Source organism: Ammospiza nelsoni, chromosome 1 (genome assembly GCF_027579445.1).
Source record: "Ammospiza nelsoni isolate bAmmNel1 chromosome 1, bAmmNel1.pri, whole genome shotgun sequence".
NCBI classification, from domain to species: domain Eukaryota; kingdom Metazoa; phylum Chordata; class Aves; order Passeriformes; family Passerellidae; genus Ammospiza; species Ammospiza nelsoni.
The window spans coordinates 53,568,623-53,593,160 of record NC_080633.1 but is presented as its reverse complement, the minus strand read 5'-3'; the positions used below and the strand labels follow the sequence as shown (position 1 = coordinate 53,593,160).

The 24,538-nt window shown below is 39.9% G+C and overlaps 1 protein-coding gene across 1 annotated transcript in view; it reads right to left on the bottom strand.

Moving 5' to 3' along the window:
* The window catches only part of GLI3 (GLI family zinc finger 3), a 191,226-nt gene that overhangs the window by 62,527 nt on the left and 104,161 nt on the right, over positions 1 to 24,538 (bottom strand). Inside the window, exons 4-5 of the mRNA XM_059484961.1 lie at positions 8,519 to 8,724; positions 3,499 to 3,645 (exon numbers count right to left, since the gene is read on the bottom strand). Coding sequence (XP_059340944.1) covers positions 3,499 to 3,645; positions 8,519 to 8,724 — 353 coding nt within the window. The remainder of the gene's footprint in view (positions 1 to 3,498; positions 3,646 to 8,518; positions 8,725 to 24,538) is intronic.

Below are 24,538 nucleotides of genomic sequence, written 5' to 3'. Positions count from 1 at the left end.
CTTTAAAAAAGAGAAACCTCCTATTCTGAGTGAGGATAGACAAAAGTAAATCTGAGTGAGGATATTATTAATTTGGAATCTCGAAACCTCAGGGAACATGCTTGTGTTCCACTGAACTTCATTTAGGAGAGCAGAACATACTCCCCAAGTATGCACCTATCAACCCAAATTAAAGTTGTTATAGTGCTTAAAGACAGTTTTGGCATTCAACATCTTTACAGCCACAATTTCAGTTGTTGCTACTGTGGTGATGTCAGTAACTTCCACATCTACTATGCCCCTTTTTTGATGCTACAGTTAAAGGTAACAGATAAATCTGACTTTTTTAGAACAAGCAAGAAGATGGCAAGGCTTGCTCAGGGTCTCTGGCTACCAAAACTGAAGGAAAGCTTTATAGCAGCAGGAAAATTTGGTCCAGTTTTCATGCCACTCAGGACAGGAGGAAGAAGAATTACAATGAAGCAAGCATAATCTTGGTTTTATTCTTCTGCAATGTATTAGATGGTTCATGGACAGTGAAGTTCAGAGCTTCAAGAAGTCTACTGCTCCTTAGATTAACAATTCTCCCAGTGTTATAATCCCCATCTGAAATCAGTGTTCCAGCACCACAGAGCAAAACAGAAGACCCCAAACTGCACATACTGTATGTAACACACTTTGGAAGTCGGCGTGTGCTGGTGTTGGAATTGTTATTTGCACTACAGGAGGGGGTAGAGATTCCAAATTTCTGTGCTAGATGCTGTATAAGCCCACAATTAGGAGACAGACTTGCTTCACAAAAGAAGAACAATGTCTTGCTTGTATCTATTTGGATGCTGTGTGGGATAAATGAGCAGCAGCCTTTCAGTCAGTTGAGTCAACTTGCTCAGAATTTGATAGCAGATAATGAGGGCAACTACTCATGTGTCTTCTGCTCCCTTTGACAAGACTGGGCAAAGGCAAAAGACTACTTTTAAGATCACCACACAAATCTTTAAGAAGAAAGATCCAAACAAATGGCACTGCTTCCCATTGATCACTGTACTTTGTTATTAAATGCATACACGGGCATTCTTATTGGGGATTTTTATGAAGTCTTAATATCAGCTTCCTGCTAATTGTTTTGTTCTTGTTTCTAATCTAAAAATCTGACAAAGAAGAAAGGGGTTTTCTTTAGCATGATGAATGATAGGACATTCAGATTCCTACTTAATGACAATTAATTTACTGTATACCCATGCAAGTTAAGATAGTTTTAATTAGTTTTTACAAAGTAAAAGGGTAACTTCATACTCTATTTAGATAAAAGCAGCTATTGCCTGACTAAACACATTCTCATCAAATACAGAAGGTGAGCTGAGTGACCTTACTAGGATTCACTCTTATTTTAATTCTCTATTTACTGTTTAAAAATAACCCATTTGCATAATAGTGCAGTTTTTGTCTCTAACTCTGAAAAAATGCCTAATTGAAAAGTTGCTGGTATAATTAATCTCAAATGTGTGATCTTAATTTTTAAAAACAAACACAAAACAAATTAAAGTGTGCATTTCAAATCAAATCTATCTTAGTCAGAGTTGGTGAACACAAATATCCTTATTAAAGATGGTGTTTAGGCACCTTTTATGAATGGGATGAAATTATGGGCAAAGGCCAAAACATTTCCTGTTAAGTAAGAAGTGGAAACATTCTTGGGATGCAAAATATGGAATTCTATGTAGATCACAACATATACAATCTCTACTAACACATGAAGATCCTTCTGCAAATGCCATTATTTGTATGAGTACTGCAAAGTCTTCTGGTTTTATCAAGTCTTCTGGTGTATATATGGGTATCTACCTTTCTAAAGGCTGAATAAACCCATTAGATCAAATCTGCATCCAAGAATGTGGTTTGGTACTGCTACTTACGTGCATTCAGACACATTCTCTCACAGTAGGAACCAAACCCCTTGAAAATTTAAAATATCCTTGCTCATTGCAAGTGAAGTTTGAGTAGATTACCTTTAAAGTTCCCTTGCAACCCAAACTATTCTAGGCTTCTATGATCCTTTTCAAGGAAGATGTGCCCATTCATGCAAGCTGGGGATTTGTCCTTGCAGCTGGAATGCAGCAGCAAATTTACATCACCTGAACCATGTGTAACAGCATTTCCATTCTGCAAGTTATTACCAATAGGCATTCAGTGCTTTAGCAGTGTGCCTCATCTTTCCTTATCTCTCTCAGAATCCAAATCAGAAAGTATCGTATTCTTAAGCTTTCAAGTACCAAGTCTGCACGTTAATTTCTGGTTTAAGTCCAGACTACTTTTGTGAGTTTATTGTGTTTCTGCAGCATGCTCAAGGTATGTTACTGTGAATTCTTTATGCATGTTACTGGTGCGGTGAGACTGATAATAGAAAATTAATGTTAAGAATCCTTCATTAGCAAGGAAACAGAATGAAAAAAATCTTTCCTGCATAGTTTCACAACTATCTGTCTTGCCTAACTCTTATAAAAAATTATTGGTCAGTCAAGTGCTTCACACTCCAAAGCATGTGTTCTGCAGGGCTAGCTATATGTATTCCTATATTCCTGTGCCTTCCAGAGGGAAACCTGCCAACACCCACGCTCCTTGAGATCACCAACCATGGTGTGCAGCCAACAGCAGGAAGAAGAAATCGCATGTAAACAAAAAGTTTAAAATTCTACAGGAAAATAAGGTTGCCTAACATTATTGTATTGGTCTGTACTACCAAGCAAATGTCAACACCACCACCTTTTCTTGCCACCATTTTTTACTGCCCTCATCAGAAGGAACAGAGTGCATCCTGAAAAGCATGTAAGCATCTATGACTTGAGGGGAATACTCTGCATAATCCCTTTTGGTTGATCAAAAGAAGCAGTAGCAAGCAGTTTGCAATGGGATCCTCTCTTTTCCTCCTTCAACAGAGAAACAGAGACAGATTAGAGGACTGAAAGATACTGAGTGGATAAAGAAGGCTCTTAATATTGCGGAAATGTTATGGAAAACTAAGTTGGGATCCTTAAGAATTCAGCAAACTGCTTCACTTTACAAGTGGTCACTGGTCTATTGGTCTGTGATACACAACTTTTAAGTGCAGCTAGCACTCTCTGAAAGGTGCAGGGCATGCTCTCCTAACAGAAAAACAGATGTAAACCTTCTGTTAACAGAGAGCTCATCAGGGAAATACTCAGCCCAACTATGAAAGTGACTTACTGATTGCAAATAGAAAAGGACATTTTCAAAAGCACTCAAGCCCTGCTAGAAATAAAATTTATAACCTGTTTTCAGGAGCAGTCCTGCTCCTCTCCCTACTTTCTTTCAAAGTTTACTTTTAGGCTTGACATAACCCTTGTGCCTTTGGCAATCAATTCTCTGGCCCTCCAGCCTCATGAGGAGGCTTGTGTCGACTCCCACTTCTCTATCAGCACGGAGGCCTTTTGGGTCAGGCTACGAACAGCCCACGTGGCTCCCTTTGCAGGACTGTCTATATGTCTAGAAAATACCACTCACTGTCCATGGCATGCAGATATTCCATATGCAGAGCCCCGGCTCCCGCAGTGGCAGCTGAAGGAATGATGTCTGCGTACGGGCTGCGCTGGCCTGCCAACAGAGCCATCTGATGATAATATTCAGCTGGGCTGACGCCAGCGTGCGGAGCTAAAAAAAACAACATAAAAGTACCGTTAATGACGTAAGATAAACAAGAAGGAAAGTTTTATCACATTGCTGGTTTCTCTGGCCATTAAAACAGCTTGTTTATTTTTTAATGTAATGCAATGTCTGCACTATGACACCACTGGTCAATATATTTCAAGCAATGGTACTGTAAAGACGCCATTCAAAAAAACAGCACGGCCTAAAATATTAATGAGCTTGGTGATCTCATATTTTTGTATTTATTATTAAGTGACTCAAAAAGTGACAGGCTGACAGCAATGGAAACTAGTATGATTTATTTAGTGACATAAAAAAGCAGGAAAACCTTCCTAGCATTTTATTCACATTTACCTCATCCCTGGTTCAAAGGAATCTGTCTCTAAGGTAACAGGGCAGCTGAACTTCCATAAGCATTCAGGTATCTGGAGTCTCTACTGAGGGGACTAGAAGATTCTCCCTACCATGTCCCTCTGTGTCTATGCTTAGGAGCAAACAGGGAGAAAGAATGATACCAGGACAAATAATAGCTGTCCATGAACAACACAGGGTCAGTTTTTTAGGAGGACAGACTGAAGTCAATAAATGTGACCATCCCATCCTTCAAAGTTCATGTATAAATATACTTGACACACAAGCCTGTTTGCAGGGTCAAAACCACAGACTGATTAGACTCCACATCCCATCAGTGAGGTTATTGTGATGCAGTCCTCTGATAATGACTTGTATTAGCTGGTCTCTCATTTAAAAATAACATGAAAGTTTCCTGATCCCCTCCAATTTTCAAGCAGGTTGTCAACTAATGGGAAACCCTGGACAAATACAAAAAATTGACATCACTTTAAGACCATCTCCTCTCAGCAGGCTTCAGGTGCTACTGAAGGTAGAGGGTCATTTCATGAGCTTGTGTAAGATGTACCCATAAAATAAGCTGGACTACCTCTCCTTGACCCTGACCCTGACCTGCCATGAAACTTGAGGTTAACCAGAGCCCTTCTCTCTGGTCTCTCCCTGTCCCACTTGCAAAACAGCTTACACTCTGGTCACCACAAGATGGTATGCAAGCTGGCCTAAAACATTTAGGGCTCTTTAGGTTAATGGGCTGCACCCCAAGCTGGTACACCAGATTATTTTTATACTCTTTCATATCATTCAATGGGATTTTTCTTTCATCTCAGCAGCTGAGTCTTGAATGAAAACAAAATGTTGGGCTGAAATTCTCTGAATATTGTTACCTACACAAAGCTAAAGATAATTTATATTTTCATTATGAAAATCAGATCCTAAATGCAAACCTTATAAACAAAGAATCAAGATTTACACTTTTCATGTTCTTTTGAACATAAACAAGGCATTGGAATTTGGAGAAAAGTTAATTCAGCAACAGATTGCTGAAGTGTATAGTCTGCCTTTATTAATATCAAATAAAATGAAAAAATGCGCTTTTGATGTTAAAATGTTAAATATAACATATAAGAAAGGGTGATGAAAAATAGATGTATGTCAAACATACATCTAGGCATGGCATAAAAATGAGCTGAAATAGAATAAAAGTTGTTGGTTTTTTTTTCCAAATTACAAAAGTTGTTGGTATTTTTTCCAAATTACGAATCGATTTCACAATTAATTACAATCTTTCCACTTTCTGTGACAAGGTAAAGAAATTATTCAGACCAAATTTTAAGAGATGTGTAACTCATACTGAATCACTGATTTTAAAGTTTTACAGTAGTAGGCAACCATAGTATATTTCCAGACAGACTGAAAATACTTCCTGGGCTTTCTGACATAAGTGTCTGGGTTAACTAATAGTAACATTGGCTGCAAACTTTAAAATTAACTGCTGCAAAAAACGTAGTGAACACATAATTACTAAATGTTCCATATGCCAAGAAATGTTCTGGTGCTCTTAAAAGATTATTCTTTACCATTTCCCTCAAACATAAAAAATTAGCCTAGTGAATGATGTATTGCATCAAGGGCAAATGAAGGGTAAATGGGAAGACTCGCAGGCCTGACCTTTTTCCTGTTTATTCCCGGGTAGCTTCAGCTTTGTTCCCGTTTTTCTATAAGCGGAGGCATTTGCTCCCGCACAGTAGGCACAGCTGAGCCCCATTTGAGCACTTTCCTCTACACAGACCAACTCCATCCTTACCCCTGCTCCAAATCCTCTGAGAAGTCCTCAGCTACCCCTGACCCACCAAATCTGCTGGCTAAGGACAAGAGACAAGAGGTACGTTCCAGATTGTTCTGGCTCCTGGCCATCCTCAGATCTGTGAGCTGACAGACTGAGCCCAATAGTACATTGATCTAATTATCTAACTGTCCTAAAGCAATTAGGCAGCAACAGAAATCTCACTATGGCTTTCAGAAGAGCAATAACAACTTCCAAGGTTTCATAGTTCAAATGCTATATCTCTTAAGCCTTGGTGTCCTTTATGTTATCACTACATTATGTGCATGTACCCCTTTAAACCACAGGAGGGTTTCATTTGCATTCTAGAAGTGCTCAAGCCATGATTTAGATTCTCTGATCCCAGGAACTCACATCCGAAAAAAGGCATTTTATTGTATACCTGATTGATCATACAACAGACTGTGGATTCCAGGGAACAAACCTGCAGCTTTACAACAGGATGCTGTTTGATTGAGATATCTTTAATGCCTCAATCAAGTTACTGTATTTTCATTGGATGCTGCCAACACCAGGGCTGTGGCAACTGATCAAAGATGAGCTGTGAGCCTACAGGAAGTTTAGTAACATGTATTTGTTTAAAACCTGAAGAGAGATGCTTAAGCTAGTCAATTTAGCATGTACTTATGACAGATTAAGGCTGTGTATACAGTCAGCAATCAAAACTCAGGGGATGAGCATTAAGAGAGAGTGTACTCAGCTGTACTGTCCCCACCTGAGTGTCTCTGAAAGGCTGGGAATCCAAGCTACATAGGCTGGTGGGAGAAATCTGTCTTTCTGAGGTGGAGTTGGGGCAGGGTATTTCACAGACCTGAACTGACACCAAACACCTGCAACTGCAGACAGATGAACCCTAGCACCATCATAATTATGACAGAGCTCCAGACTCAGCTGCTAACATGCCAAATGTCCATTTGCTGGGGAACTGAATAGTTCCTTGGGGCTTCACTACCTACAACTCACTGGACTACAATGGCAGAACAACCAGAAAGATTACACATTTCTATACTGTACACATCTACATTTAGGTGCCAGAATCTGAAACCAAATTCTACCCTGTGACATCTCTGGGTGTTTCTGGAGCATCAGTTGGGTGCTGGCTGAGAGAACACCATGTGCCTTCATTTTTGCAAGTGAATCCAGTGTGGTACACCTGAGACCAAGACTGTATACAGCTTAATGTCATAGGTGGTGATAGGTCATTCACAACTTCCTTTATGTGCCACTAGAACATAGCTTAAGCATAAATGAAATGCTGCAGGAACGGGACCTGAAGAGTATTGAAGATAGCAAGGTATTCTGCACATTAGCTCCTGTGAAAAAGCCCAGATGTACACTACAAGCGTTTTCGCAATATATGCCATTACTTGATAGCTCTGTCATTGTTGTCCTGTATCTAAAGCTCCAAAGCTCCTGAAGTTAAAACTTGCCTTTCTGACAATTCAATTTTTTTCCTTAAAACTGTTTTGGTTTTTTTTTTTTAAATACTTCTGCTAAAACGAAAAGGGTAGAATCAGGAAGAATTCATGCAACATCCAAAGTGCTGCTAAGAAAGCCCTATGTGCACGCCATATACCTTGATTGACAATAGGTCATTAAAATTTATTCTCATAAGAATATGTGCCCATAACTAATGGATTAAGGTATATATTCTTATAAACGAGGATTAATTAGTTATCCGTTTGGATAGGGTGCACTGCTCATTTTTCAAATTCAGCTAAAGGCAGTTTAACGCTGGTAAGTTTCTGAATTCACTGGGAAGATCTTTCCCATAGTTAAAGTACCAGTTTAATTACGCTTCTCTATATTGTTGATTCTGAGTATGTTAAATTTAGTGCTCTTCAGTAAATGCTACAATTTTGAAATGTCAAACTGCTTATGCTTACCCACTATTGAAAAACCTACTATAACAAGACAGCTTTTTTTTGCAACTCTGTTGATGGCTCACTTTGGCAAAATTCCCACTCAAATGAATAGGACATGTGCTAGAATAATGACAAGAGTGATCAGAGGAGTTCACTTCAGCCCAAGTAGTCTGAAAAGTAAAAGCCATGGTTATACCAAGATCTAAAGCACTGAATTTCAAGAATACTGTCCACCATTTAGATTAAAAGGGACAATCTTGATCATCAGCCACTTCTACATAAGCATCATTTCATTTGTCCATATCATTGGCTAGGATAAACTGAAGTAATTCTACAAAACTTTAACAGAACTATTGACTAAATGTAACTAGTCAGTGCATGCTTTTTTATATGATCGAAAAATACTATTTTAATTAACAAGTCTTTTGTGCCTGAAGAACTCCATGGTTATATGCTGACACACAATCATAAAGAATCTGACTCAATTCAGTGCAGGTACAATGGATTTTTTGGAGATCAGAATTACACCCCATGTCAGCCCCACAAACAAAAGATATCACAAGACATACACCACCCTTCCAGCATAAATTTTGAATGAGGCAGCTTTTTTTTTTTTTCTTCTCCCTGAAGTTTCAACATTTGTGAGATGTACAAATGAGCCATCATCGGCTGATGAAGTATTGAAACATTTATGACATAATGAATATGTCTGACAAACCTGGTGAAGCTGCTTTGAACAAGGGGGAAAAATGTTGACAAGATTAATATAACTTAAGTTGCTACAATGACAGAAAACAGGAAGCCTGTCTGAACCCACCGTCTGTTGGGCTGAGTCCGCGGGCTGCCGAGATCATGGAGAGGGATGGGCTGCTGTGCAGGGACCTGATGTAGTCCATGTAGGGGTTAATGTATGGGTGAGGGGTGCTGAAGGGAGACTCTGATGTTGCAGCAGGATTTCGGTGCGGGGAAATTCTAAGGAATGGAAGCTCTGAGTATGTTGGGCTACTAGATAAGGCAGAAGGCCTGGAAGAAACAAAAGGAAGAAAAACAAAACCAGCCAGGTTATCTATACAATAAAGAAAAATACTATAAAGGTAAAACACTTGTTTCTTGAAGAATAACAACTGGGTTGCACATGTACTGAAGTCAACTGCCTGGAAAGAAAAAGGTTGAGAAATTAATTCTTCTCTGTCCCCATTATTAGCAACATTTTTCTGACCAATTTTACCATGACTTTATATTTGGTTTAATCTTTACACACCTCAATACCTTTCCCCAAGGAGTTAAGGAGAAAATAATTTCAATTAGTGCAAAATATGCACACTGTATTACACAGTAATTCTTACTGCAATATGACATACATACTGAGATTCAGAATCATTTACATCTTCAAAACCATGTGCCTATTGAAAAAGGAGCTTTGAGAGCCACACCTGCAACCATGCCCTTCATTTGACAGTTTACTCTTTCTTAAAGTGCAAGATGGCATGTTTATACAGAAATCACTTCAGGAGTCCCAAACTTTGCAAGCCATTAAAACAGATGGCTTCTTTGGAGCATTTTTTTCTTGTTGTTGCTGCCCCTTCCCATGAAAAATGCACAGAACATGGTGGCAGAGTAAGAAAAAATGCTGCATATGTGTGTTTTTAGTATGGCCCCAGTGACCAATGTTTTTTATCAAGACCCCATTAATTAACTGCATCATTTTTGTGAAGGGAAAGCTTGGTGCCCTCTCATGCTATGTGCGACGAACCAAGGCTTAAAGCTGACAGAAGACAAATAACCCGCCATAACCTCCCCATCATCCCACCCTGTCGATAGGACAGTGTCTGGGCTCTGCTTGGAGACTTTTCTCTCACAGCATCCCATCTCCAAAGGCACTGGAAAAAGTTCAAATTTCATTGCAAGGGGCTGGAGTGCCTGCCCTTGCCAACCTGCTCTTTGGCAAAAGACAATGATTAAGCCTGTCATGCATTTGCTGTAGTCCAACTGGCTGACCCGAACTAAATGCCTTTTTGTCCCTGTTTTTCCAATTAATTTAGCATATATACAGCACAGACACAGGCAGCAGCTGTGAGAGCAGTGAGGGCAGCCTGTTCCTTTGATGCTGTTGGCTTACAAAGAGTAATCAAACAAGAAATGTATTTTTTTGCCTTTAACATACACATATCATGATCAATGGAGGTAGTTGTCATCACCTAAAAGGCCAACAGAACGTAATCTTACATAGGAGGCAATTCTGCCCTGCCATCAGCTTGGAAATGCAAGCATATGAGTGGGACAGTGATCAAAGTCATGAATTCCTAACATGACACCAGCTTCCCTGCCACTAAATCCATAAGGGCTTGTAAAATCTGAGGAATGAAGATTTCTCCTGATGTGTTTTTCTCCCTCTTTTCCCTTTCCTATCTGACCTTTTTTGTGTTTCTTGCCCTCCAACAGCTTTCTGCAAGGTAAGCCCGTTTAGCCTTCCTGTATGAAAATACCTCCTAGCTCCAAAGTTTGTTAGGGAGCTGCATTTTGTGCTAGCAGCAGGTACCAACAGTGCTCTGGCACCTGAGCAAAAGACCCACATAAAGCCAAACCACTCGCTAATCATGCTTTCAGCATATTTGAAATGCACTGAGAACCTGAAACCAGAAGCTACTTTCCACCACTGTGCAAACCAGACATCTCCTTTCCTCAGAGAACTTTTTGTTTTACAGTGGAAGTGCATCTTTTACCTTGGTACTATGAAACCACACCAGATGTGAAATATTCGTTGTCTCCTCATTCCCTATGAGGCCAAGATTGGTTGGCAAGAGCTTCAAAAATCATGGTGATGTAGGAAGGAAAAGTACTACAGCTGGGTATCACATTACAGAGTGAATTTCCTATCCTGGCAGTGAGGAAAATATAGAAGTACAGCAAATTTAATACAAGAGTAACAAAGAAACTAAGTCTGGATGTCATTTTATGAGAAATTCTTTTTAAATGTGATCCCAACTCATATTTAGAAATACGAAGAGCATGCAGACAGGCTGGGACCCTGGCCTTATCTGGTGCATATTGAACAGAAAACTCTTTAAATGCTTATGCAAGAAGGCTGAAAGTCTGTATCGGCCTCAGTGATTCACTCTCCAGCTGGCCAACAGCCAGATGCTGCCGCAGGAGCAAGATTAAGAGCCAGGCTGTCAGCTTCTGCCTCCAGATCCTGCAAGAGCCATTCAAGGACACCAGGACTCAGCTGCTCTTCTCCTCCTCAGCCCTGCCTCTTTCTCTCCTCTTCTAAGCTCCTCAGTTTTCCTAGGATGCTAGGGAAAGGACACTAACCTGGGTAACATCAATCAACAGCAGGCATATAAACAGTATTATCTCAGGCAGAAATAAGGAGTCATCAGATTCCACAAAGAATTCCCAGCTCTGGACTCTGATGTTACCTAATTTCTCTCAAGCATCTGATTTTAACATGCTGCTAACTTCTGTGCTCACTTTCAGACTGGACTTCTCTCCCTCCTCTGTGCTCCCAGACTCCCCTTTCCCTACAGACCCATTTTCCCTCATGCCTTCTTCATCTGCTCTCAGACCTACAATTTGAGTCATCCTGATTTATTCTAAAAAACACCACATATCCTTCCTTTCCCTCTGTGATTAAATTTCACTGTGAACATCTTCCACAAGTATTAACTCCATCCTTCAAACTAAAATGCAGCTTTTAGAAAGGGTGCTGCCAAACACCCTTACTGCTGCTTTGCAACCTCATTGTTGGAATAACCTCCGTCCTGTAAGCAGCAAAAAGTACAGCCCATATAGCCCAGGAGTAGCTCTGCAGATTCTCATTCAGTGACAAACAAATCAAATCTCCAGATGTGGCTGGCAGTCCATCCACCATGATTTTTATTTCACATGTAGAGAATAATAGAACGGTTTGGATTGGAAGGTACCTTTACAGGTCATCTAGTCCACACTGTCATGAGCAGGGAAAGAAGCTGGGACTCTCCTTCAAACTCAGGACCCTTCAGCACAGCATCCTGCAACCTAGCCATGCATCCTGTTGAGCGGCGTTCTGTCTTGGGTCTGAGGCTACTTCATGGGATGCAATGAGGCTTCAGCATGAGAAGAGGCAAGGAGATTTTCAGTGATACTGCTTGACAATTTATGCCTCGCCTGTAAACCATGGGAAAGCAGAACTTGCCCTCCATTTTCTCCAGTGCAGGGGTTCTTCTGTTATACAACATATTCAGACCACTTAAGGGAGGGAGCAAAGCAGATGTATGCTATTTTCTGAATCAGGATCTATGTGTCTACTTCTAGAGACCCTGCAAATGCAATTCAAATTTCATACAAAGCTGATCACACTTTCAAGACCTAGTTGAAGGTCCCCAGGTGTGCAGGTAAAAAAGATCCTGTGGCTGTGTTTCACCACTAATTTTTATCCTGGCACATTAGGATGATTTTATTATTTTCTCGGTAACCTTGATTATATCTACAACACTGAGGTAAATGAGAAGAAACAGAGAACAGGGTTAGCTGTGAAGGCATCTCCCCCTTCCTGTCTAGAAGGCCTTCCTGTTCACTGCAAAGGTGCTGAAATATCATGAGTGCCACACAGCTTCCATATGTAACACAGGACTTCCCACTCCCCACCCACACCCAGTTTCTTCGTGTCCCAGGTCCGATGCTCTGGGGAATCTCAACTGCTCAGCTCGTGAATGGCACACACATGCCGAGGCAGGGAGATCAGTGTAAGGACAAACAGGTGTATTTTTGCCTATTAGTCATGACACTTCCTTGATGAATTGTTGCAGAGGTGTCTGCACACTCTTAAAAACTTACATAGTTACACCAGCTCAGCAGCTGTGAACTGCATCGGCTGTAGGGCAAATCACAGTGTGTGTGAAGCTGCTTTTTAAAAAAAATTGGGTTTTTTTCTGACCACTGCTGAACCACAGGTGAGCTATCTGTAGGATTTCAGTTATTACTCATGAAAACAGTGTCATTTTGTTTTGTTGCTTACAGTTTAAATAGATGAACTCTGTACAAGAACACTGACTTAGCAGTAGGTTTAGATTTTAACCACCACAAAAACTGAATCAAATGCAATTCCTTTTTCAGCCCATACAGCCCTTCTTTAACTGGTGAAGGAAGATCATGGGAATCTGAGAGCTGATGAGGCAAGCATGAGCAAGTTATACATATTTCAAAATTATCTGCATGCAAAGATCATTACCTAGTATTATCTTGAAAGGATCACACATTCCTTCCACCAGCAGAAAAATCTGAGATACAGAGACTCCTATTACATACTTCAGTCTGTTTTCTGTACTTAAGCATTTGTCAGTTTTACAAAGAGGAAGACTGGATTGCCCAAACTCAAATCCTATCCCTTTCATTGGTACTCACAGAACAGCTAACTCGAGGTGAAATGTTGCTGTGTGGCTATGACTAGAGGTGAAAGTCCCTGGGAGGTAAGCCAGCACAGAGCTTGCTGACTATGGGTCCTTTCAACCACCCTCTCAATGCTCAACTAATGGGATTAGAGGATGATCCCAAAGTCCATGAAACTATCTTATGTGGATTCATGCATGTAACTGAGTTAGGAATTGAGGAGGGGGGATGGAAAGAAAAGAGACCCAGTTCAGGGTGCTGGGGGGCAGCAAAGTCCAGCTGCAACCTAAGAAAAGGCAAGCCAGGAGCCACCCATTCCATGCCACCAGAGCTGAGTGACCAGAGTCAATCACGAGCCTGAGACAAGGCAAAGTGACAAACCAGGTCTGGGTTGGGCCAGTCAGGAGCAGGAGACAGGGACAAAGACAGGTCAGGAGACAAGTTACACCATGGTTCTGAGGGCTCTATCCAGAACAGCTCCCTGCAGTGCAGACCCTGAGCTCAGCCAGGAGCAGGACCACAAACTGGCACTGCTCTCAACACAGGTCAGGCAGCTCAGCTAAAAAGGAATTCCTGGATGCATGAGGTGCTGGAAGAGGTCTCCAGTGAGGCCACTCAAGACAATTACTGCCAATTAGTGGCCTCAGGGTACTTACTTGCTTTGCAGTGTTTGAACTGCTTTAATACATGCCAAAATATCTATACAGTGAAAATTGTTCCTGTTCTTCTATCTCTTGCAAGTGTGAAAATTACAGTGCATAGTACAACCCCCCACTCATCACAGGCATTCTTCAATAGCAATTTTTTCTGGAAGCACATGTAAAGCCACTCAGAACAGCCACAAAGGTCTGTGCCACAGGAAAAGCTGGACTACTATTTTTGAGGTTGGTTTGGTGTTAGAGATCTGCCATAAATGGTTTCCAAACAACTTTAAGCTGTGCTTGGACATAAACCTCTTCTAAGCACAACCTATCTGAAAAAAAAAAAAAAAAAAAAAAAAAAGAAGGTGATTTAAGCTCTTTCGGATTTTAAAGGAAACTATAACTCCAGGACTGGAAATCTTAATGCCAAGTTTTGTCCTGATAAAATTTTAAATGGCTCTTTTATGAATCTGTTGAAAAATACATTTATATTGAAAACAGCAAGTGATCCTTAACTATAACATTGTAAATATGACACTGAGCTGAGGTTACAGATGGAACAATAATCTATCTCACAGAACAAAGCTTGTCAACGAAGTGGGATGAAATATTGTAACATAACCTAATTTATTATTGCCTTTTCATCCATCTTGTTATATTATGAACGTGTCAAAGTTCAAACCTCGATATTTAATCATTTAACAGTACGTTATTCAATGCTGGAGCAAGCATTGATGGCATAACTCTCATACCAATGATATCCACACTGTTTCTCTGATACCTGTTCAATTCAGTCCTGCCTGGAGAATTGAAAAATATTAAACTCATTAAACTGCCTATGATACTTTTCTTTTATCTTTTCCTTTTCTTTTTTTTTTTTTTTCCTGCAATAATCATCTGATGTCTGCCCACAAAACATTAACACTTATTTCTAGCAGAACCTGGAAGATGAACAAACAAGGACTTTCTTGGTATGTGGTGACTCCTATTCTAAAGCATGTGGCTCAATTCCTTAGGTAATATCTCCCATGTTAAATTTCTATTGTTTATTTAATACCATAGTTGCTTGTACAGACTGACCCTTCAGCACCAGCAGCCAACAACTGACTAATAAAAGGTTTTTGTGTTAATAAAGTTGAGCTCTGAGATTTCAATGTAAGGAGATCGAGGCCAGCACTGAGCATTTTTCAAATGCAACCCACAGTTCTTTTTTCACTTCTCATTGAATTGGTAAACAATCAAACCTACAGACACATACTATGGGAAATCAATAATATAATTTTTAATACTTAATTTTTTTTTAAGAAATTCCAGCTTCAAACAGGCACTCCATTCCCCTAGAATCACTCACTGCCTCAAAGCTGCTATTATCACATTCTTGGACTTAGGAAAACTAAGCAAGTAATTATGAACATTTTAAGAATTATTTGAATATATGGAAATGTCAGAGCACATTTCATATAAAACAGCTCAAGTGCTGCAAAAGACGAAGCACTGTTAGCTATATTTTTTGAATGGTGGAAATGAACAAAAAGGAGAACATGAGCATGTTTTTAAAGTCCTAAAACAAAAAACACTCTTGATTTCCTGTATAATTTTCCATGTTTCAACACCAAGTGAATATTTACTCACTTTTCCTCCAAATTTCACAGTGGAACTGTAGTCAGTATAGGGAAGTAGGTCACAGAATCTGATTTGGTAGCAAACTTTCATTCAGTAGATACATGTACAAATAAATCATGAGTGGGTTCATGCCTACATAGTCCACATAGAAGGTAGATCAGGTTTAAGGTAGACAGGCTCTGGTTTGGTTTCCATTATTTATCTGTTGTCCACCTTGTACAAGTTTGTTGTCATCCTGATCCACTCCTTCCCCATCTTTAAAACTGTAGTAAAGCACTTGAAAAATGTTCAGTATCAGTTCAGTGGGAAGGTCACATCAAGAGATCCCATGTTACAAATATTTCCTCACTGAGGCAAGGACAATGCCTTACAAAATATGTGCAGTTCTGGTATGTAAATTCCTAAAATATACAAATAATCTCACATGGGGTTAGAATAAAAAGTTTCTCCCACAAAAAGTTAAAAGGCATCATTGCAAAAAAAAAAAAAAAAAAAAAAAAATGACTGCACAAGAGAGGTTCATGGTTCAGGAAATCTGCACGACAATTAGGCATTGACCGACAGCAAAAGAATATTACTCTGGTTCCCCTTTCCTTCTTTGGGAAGTGTTAACATTATGTAGTTACAGTTAAAAATTGACTACATTAATCAAGCACTAAATCCTTAGTCAGTGACTGTATTCCTATTTTTCAACTGATGGACTGCCTGAACATAGACCCAGGTTTTTTATATATACTGCTACTTACAAGACTTCATAAATAACCCAACTATCAGCTTGTGGATTTCCTCAAGAATAGTTTATGTCATGAAAAGCAATGAATATTCATTCTGTTATTTAACACAAAGCTGTTTACATAAGGTCAGCTGTAACACTGGTGACCTTCAGTCCACAGTAACACCTGCAGTGACTACAGCAAGCAACTGCTGCTTCAGATGATACAGTCTTGACTTGGGAGTCTTGACATGCATTACTTAAATGTGTATGCTGACAGTTTAGACTGTTTAATTTCCTTCATCATGAAAAATGAAAATAAAACTATCTACTGGGCTCCCAGTACTTCTCAAGTCCAGTCTTCTTGTTCTCTTCCTCACACGCACCTGCCTCTCCTTTTCTTCTTCCATCCACCCACCACTGTTGCTGCCTCCTGTTGTCACTGCTCTGGGAACTGTCTGCTGCACTGCTCTGAAACACTGTCCACTTGGCCTTTGCAGTACAGAGCATCCCAGCTTTCCTCTCCTTTCTCCAAGTCCTTCTCAGGATGCTGCAAGAAATCAGTGACTGGGAGAGGACTTTATGCATTTACCTGGCAATTCTTTGCTAGTACAAAGAAGGCAAACATAGAGAAAAGTAACTAGCAATAACTACTCCCTGCAAATGCCACTTGCCCATTTTAGGCTTCTACCAGAGGTTTTCTGGCAAATTTTGTGGCAGCTGTGTAAGCCTCCGAGTACCCAGCTTGGTGCCCCTCCCAGGCAGAACATTTCTGCCTCTGGCCACTTCATTGCCCAGTTTCAGGAGGCCAGAGCAAAGCTGTGAGACTGTAAATGGGGCAAAGGCACACCACCCTGCTGAGGGAGAAGGGATAATCCCCAGGGTGAAGAAACAGCTGCGGCTGGTAAACCCTGAGGCCATCAGAGCTGACTCACCAGAGTTCCTTTGCCAAAGACTGCTAGCTCTTCCTGGCAGAGCTCCTTCTATTTGCACAACACTCAGCAGAGCTCCCATCCTGCACAGAGCTGTTGGACACTGCAGTAATGTAAACAGTAAATAAAAGTAATGCTAACATGTGATTTCCATCTCTTGCTTCTGCTAGAGCCTTATCCAGGCACTGCCTTCCTTTGCTGAGCTTGCACTGAACCATAAATAAAGTAAGACTTTATACTTTCACAGGACAGCCCAACCCCAGTGCTGGTAAATTTTTCCTCTCCTGTCTTCAGCTGGTTCCAAGTTTATAGATGTAAATGTAAATGTAATGTATTGTGTAAATGTAATGTATTGACTTGTACATTAAAAGATGGAGGATAATGAAGCAATGTTGCATTTGATGCAGAAATCATCATCATGCACATAAAATAGATGCACAGGACAAGAAAGTGTTATTTGAATAAGATTGCCATGGACCTCCACACACTATTTCTCTTTCAAACTATGCTGTACTACAAAGTGCAGCAGGAAAATCTAAAAGCTGTACAGCCAACTCATTATCTGTTGTTAGTAATAACAGAGTGGGCAGTGAAATTACCAACTGCATTCCTATAGCAAACTTCTCTGCTCTGCAATTCTCCTCTGATGCTCTAGAGGTGGTCCCATTTGCTATTCAAATTTTAGCTTCCTCTAGGCTACAGGCAGAGCCTGACATCCCTTCCAGTCTTTAACCAGAGACACCATAATATCAGTATGTAGACATATATAAATCTGGGCTGCATTAATGTACCCCTTTCTTGCCTCCCTTGCCGCTCCTCTCCTCTCTCAGAAAAAGTGGGTCAAAGGAGTGTCAGAAGCTTTCTCACACTTAATGCTGTTAAGTCAGCTAATTGAATAAACATTTGTTTAACATTTGCTCCTATTTCACTAATGCACTGTGAGAATGAGAAGAATTTTATTCCCCTTCTTCCCCATCCTCCCCCTTCGTCAGGAGTGCCACTAGCTGTTATCGCAGTGACTAATGTGCTGTATGTGGCCATTATAGTCCTCAACTCTGAAATTACAGCCAGGATGAACGATAGGCTCTGCCTGTATGCTGATTGGAGTTGGATGATGATTGATTAGAAGAAAGTCAGACTACGTAGCCATGCAAAAAGAACTGCACTGAGCCACAAGCTTAAACACTAAAGAGCATTTCACCACTGCCTTCAGAGCTATTAGATGTTTTCATATGAACAACATTTCTTACATCCAGGTTTGCGCATTTTATCTTTATTCTTTCAAATACTGAAATTGCTTGGATAAGAGAGTTATATATTTTTTAATATATATTTATATATATATATATTTATACACATTTCTAAGAGTAGCCTGAACTTTTAGAGGAAATTGAAGAGGCTTTGTGTCAAGTACAGCTAAATCCAGCCATTCTATATCAAACCCCTGCTAGAAAATTACTGTGCAGATGATAAGGCTGAAAGATATAATAAAAAGTGACTCTACTCAATTTACACTGCAATATTGGTATGACTGAATATTTTTCATTCAGGTGACTGATAAAATCACTAAACTGTATTGCAGATAAATAAAGGAGGCTTCTGTCAAGAATAAACACCATTAATCATGAAGTCTCACCCTCTGAGTGGCTGTGCTATGCAACTGCACAAATGCACCATCACAAGTGGCATGTGACCCACTGCCTCCTTTCTTCCCCCAGCTCCCCGGTGAAACCATCTTCTTAGGAAACTTTTCTGCTGCCTTTACAACATTGGAAGCCCAGGAATGTCTTTTCCTTTCAAGTTTATACACAACTGCAACTGAAATAAATTTTAGTGGCAATACATTCAGCTAAAAATTGAACCCACAAGACAAAGTGAAGCCATGCAGATTGTGGCTGCATTGCTGTAAATCCAGCATTATAGTAAAAAGCCTGTGTTTGAACTGGTGAGGATGAAGTCTTTATAATTCTAAAGCTGAAACAAGTAGGAAATTTCTCCCCCAAGCCTTCTTCCCATTTTCTTCCAAACCCACATTTTCTTACTGGTTTTATAATTTAGTTTTGCTATTTCCAAATAGGTGCTAAGTTTCTTTTTGAACATACAAACATAAAATTTCTTAACATCATAAATCTACCTCAGTAGAATCTCCTTCCTAAAAAGCAACTTATATGCTAAATAATGGACATGAGCTGAAAGAAACTTACCCACCAAAAGCACAGTCATACAAAAAGAAAAACAGACAACTTAGGTAACCTTTTTGTAACCCGTTTTAGAGCAAGTGATGATTCAATAGTGGCCATGTTATTAAGCCAGAATGAAGCAGTGCCCTACACACTAATGAGGTTAAAAAATGTAGTTAGGTCTTCATGTTAAAGGCACTTAGCAAGCAGCCTGCTTGGCAAAGACCAACTGTGTTGGAGCAGAGGACTAATCACACAGGCAGGAATCAAATCGACTGGAAGAATTAGGAGACTTGCGGCCCCGAGGAATGTAATTCATGCAGAAAAGCAGTTGTCAGAGCGAGGCCAGGGAACTGTGTGGGAAGAAAGCAAAATAAACAGCTCAACAAAGAAAACAAAGACACTCAAATAGTGGCTTTTCTAATGCTTGAGTACACTGAAACTTCAGTGGGTGCGTATGACAAAAAAGTCATCAAAGACGACCTCTATAAAAGCAATATACCGGTAAATAGTGAACTGGTTCAAAAACACTCAGAAAATGCCTGTAGATCTTTAAAGATAACCTTGGCAGGACAGAGAAAGTACATACATACATGCATGCATGACTGGGAGAAGAAGAAAAATAGCAAAATGGTACAAAGCTAAGAGAGTTAAAATGATTTCTACAATTACTCCTCATTTCTCTCTCTACCATTCACAGATGAGAAGAGGATGCACTCTGCATGCAGATGGTGCTCCTGCCTGTGTGCAGCAATACTCTCTGTGAAAAAATAGCATTGCTAATTAGGATCCACTCCCACAGCATGAGGACCAGATTACTGCATCCACCAGGGGGATTATCTGACCAGAAGGAAGAGCTTGAGGCTTGTCCTAAATCTCAAAAAAACTCAAGCGCGATTCATGGGAAGTTTTTCTCATGATGAGTATGACCCATGACAGTAAAATTAAATTTTGAAATTAACTGATATATGAATCTCACAAACACTTTGTTCTCTTGAAAAACAGTATTTTTAATTAATATGTTATTGCGCTCATAATTTAGTGGGTTTTTATTTTTAGAGAATGAAGCTTTTATCACTTTTAGTACTTTGGAGCCTTTCTCCTCATCTCATTCATTCACTTATGATTTGTCTAAACCCTCCATACCTCAAACTCAAGAACGCTATGCTCACTACTGTTACAGACAATTTTAGCTTCTCTTCTTCCCTTGACTCCTTCCTCTCATTAAGGCAGGTGTTCCTTCTTTTGATAAAGCGCCTGAAAGTTTCTCACATCACCTCAAGCGAACACTGTCCTCAACATTGGTGCTGTGATGCTAAGAAACACTCTTTCCCCAAATTCAAAACCAAACCAAAACAAATCCTTTCATTTCCAATGCCTACTGTAAGATATGTTCACAATATTACAAAACTGCAATTTGGGGAAGAAAAAATATTTTCTTAATTTTTTTTATATAATAAAATAATAACTTCACTGTTTAAAACAAAACCAAGTCAGCAATAACAAAAGAGAAATTCAGGAACTGAATATTTTTCCTATTGCACTTGCTATGCATATTTGGTTGTGAAGGGAACATTTGACTAAAATTCTAACTTTATAGAACTACAGTCCTGACAAAACAGTGATATGAAGGTTCAGCATTAATCATTTCTGTTGAGGTACGGTTGGATTTGCTTGAAACCTCTGTACTATCATCAACAGACAGCCCAAAATTGATATTCACAGGGATTAGTGACTGTTACTGAATAGAGTATCAGCTAGAATTTCTCATCTAAAACTACATGCAGCAGGAAAAAAAAAAAAAAAAAAGATTATAGAAATCTACAGAAACTCCTGAATAAAATTCTACATATATACATTTCTATATAAAACGCACAGATTATTTTCTGATACGCATCTTCCCCCCCTTTCCCCTAGACAAATACATGATGTGGGAAAGAAAAGCCATTTTGAGAGTGCACCTGAGTGACAATATCAGCTGTACAGTACATATTTATGCTGCACCCAGGGCTGGAGTCAAGGGGTGACCTTATGAAAGCACAACTTCAAGCTTCTCCCATCCTCCAAACACCACCTCCAACAGCAGGTGTGCAAGTCACACATCAGCACCAACAATCAGGAGAGCAGTAGGATTCACAGGTATATGAAGCACCACTTATATCAAAGGTGAATTCTGCTAAGGCAAAAGAGGGAAAGAAAGATATTCTGCTAACAGCCCCCTTCTTGTATTTCCCTGCCAGTAACAAAGGTCCAGGTATGGGAGCTGGCTGAAGTGCAACCAGAGATCACGAAAACACTCAATTCTCATGCCAGGCTGAGAAGTCTTGTCTCTGTCAGGCCACCTTTTTGATCTTGCAAGCACTAAAAGACATTTTGCTGCTACACAGTCCACAGTACAAGTTAGTCCTAACAAATGGTAAATATATAATGGCTGGAAAACTACAGCCATCAAAAGAATCAAGAGAGAAATTCCTCACACTGCTATTCTTGTTCTATTTGTGTGAAAACCTGGAGTTAAAAGCATTTCCCAGGCAATGCTGTAACTTTGAACAACAATCATAAAAGAAATTAATATTCTGGCTGCATATTTTTTTTTTTAAAGTAGTAAATTCAATTTTGAAATCTTCAAGGTAAATGCATTTTATGCTGGAATCATTTTTAGTTCTCTAAACAGAGTAGGTAGCTGGGTGTGTAAATGAAAACCCTAAGGGGAACAACCTGGCCAGCTTGGAACACACCTGCACAAGCTACACATTTGCTCTCTCAGCATCTCTGCAATTCAATCTCATCACAGGGGTAGAAACACAGCTCCCAGAAAAGGAGTCAGGATGGAAGCCTGATGTCCAAGGAACAAGCAAGGCAAAGGAAGACAGAGGCAGGCTACACAAGCTTTCTTGGTACTGTCTTGATGATATACACTGATAGTGATCTTCCAGGGTAAAGCAGAGAACACCTGATTGCCCCTGGTCATTCAGCTACTGATCTCTCTGCCAAATCTGTCTACAGTGTTGTTAAATGGGGCTATTTGCGTTGGTGGCCTCTATAAACTGGACTAGACTATCAATCTTTTTTTTCTTCCACGGGCCAGTGGAAAAGGCATGATAAATCTAGGCTGAATTTCAACAGGAGATACAGGACTGAAAGATGTGTATCTTTACAGAGATAGCCGCTTAAATCTGATATGTTTAGAAATTCTCCCTTATGTGAAATACTCCCTAATTTTCTGTTGATCCTTAACATCAATGGTCACAACACCTCATAAATAATGCTTTCAAGAAGATGATAGGTTAGTTAATTCCTTCAGGAACTTTGTACTCCTGACTCATGGGCTGTAGGATGTTTGCCTCTGTGTCTAACCTCTGCAGAGCCTCCAGAAAATTGCTATTGCACACATAAAGCTGACCATAAATACAGTCATAATCTATTGTAAATTCAGACCTACACATTTGGTGCTAGAAGGGATAAACCACCTGCTTTTCAGGGGCAACTTCATGGGGCCCAGCTTCAATGTAAACATTGCTCTGAAATAAAGTCCCAAGCCATTTCTTGGTCATGCATCCTAAAAGTAACAATCAAACAAAATAACATTTTTCTTTAGATTGTTTCCTCTATCAATCAATAACATCAGTCATCAGCAATAGCTCAGCCTGGCCTGAGGCACAGTGATGAAAATCCCATTGAACACAAAACACAACACTTTTAGCAAAATTTAGGCATCATGGGGGCTTTTATCTAGCATCACACAACACAGAATATGCAAGGAACAGCTAGTTAGTCTCCTACACCTCAGAAGCACAGCTACGACAGCCTATGTTTTGTTACAGATATGTAAAAAAATATAGACTTATACACACACACACACATATATATATATAAAAGAAATACAGTAGGATGAGTAGGTGGTGCCAAAAACAAGGTGTTAATTTAACTTCTGTTTTTTCATCCTTTGGGGAAGAAAAAGTGCCAACTACATTCAATCCATACTCCAAAGATTCTAGGACTTGATGTCTTTGTTGGGGGAGGATGGAGTCTAAGTCAGGGAAAGATAGTGAGAGAGTGTGATGAAGATGCTCTGTGTTTCTAACACATGCTACTCATCACTCACATTTCTGGGAGTTTATACCTACTCTAACTTTAGGGAACTTCCAATTCACAACACAGGAATCTCACAGGTACACTTTAAAAAAAGAGAAAAAAAAAAATAATAAAGAAAAATCCCCACTAAGACTGTAACATTTCAGCTCTCTTTGAAGCAAGATTTAACATGAGTGGAAGAATTGTGCTGAAAAAAAAGGAGTCTGTCACAGTCCAGTACCTCACAGGCTACTGCAACAAGTTTGACAGCAGCCTCTATAGAGTTGGCTTGCTTCTGGTTCACTGCACGTGAATACCACAGTCAATATCTGCTCACTCAACTAATACTGCTGACTACAGCACAAAGAACACAGGAATTTTGTCCGAGAAACCACAGGCTCAGAGCCTTTGAATGTGCACTATATTTAGAGCTTGCATTCTTTGCAGCTGATAACAGAATGAGATAATAGAAATTTCAAGCAGCAGAACTCAAGCATTGCAGCTATTCTATATATTTTTGTTTAAATGTTAAATTAAGGTTATGATCTACATGTTCTCAAAGGTTTTGCCGTTGAACATTTTTTTTCTAAGCATTTTGTTAACATTTTACCTTTAATCTTCCATCTTTCTCAGCCTCTGAGTAGTTCCTTGCATTAGTTTTAAGTGCAGAGATTTAAAATTACTCAGTCTATGACAAATGTAAGCAAAGACATTCCACCCTATTATGTAAAGAGGATGCATGCACACACACACAAATTTCCCCACTTGTATACACATCTGCTCACAGCAAGCACCCAAACAACTTGTAATCATGTCTAGTTATTCCTCAGTTTACAGAAAAATGTTACATAGAACAGTGACCTGAGGCATAGCTTTGCTGGCCATTCTTTTTGCTTCCATCATCCCTTAATTCACACTGGTTTGAAAGCCTGCCTTAGGGAACCACTTCTCACTGGCAGCCAAGAATTCATCTCAGGACTGTTAACTGCCCAGACGGGGTAAATCAGCTTAGGGCCAGTGCTGATAGACTCCTCACTGCCCATAAACCTCGGAACTGCTCCTCTGCAACAGCCTCATTCATAAAAACCTCCTAAAGAATCCCATCTGCTGCACTGGGCTCCACCAGACAAACCTGTGTCTCTCTGTGTATCAGGTGGGGAGGAGGCAACCGATCCTCTTTATACCATTGGGGAAGTGCTCCCAAGGGCTTTTCCCAATTTTTCCTCCCCCTGCATCACAGGGCATTGTTCCTACTGCAGAGAGCTGAAGAGAGGTGGTCAGCCAGCTGCCAGCCACTGGTGGCACATC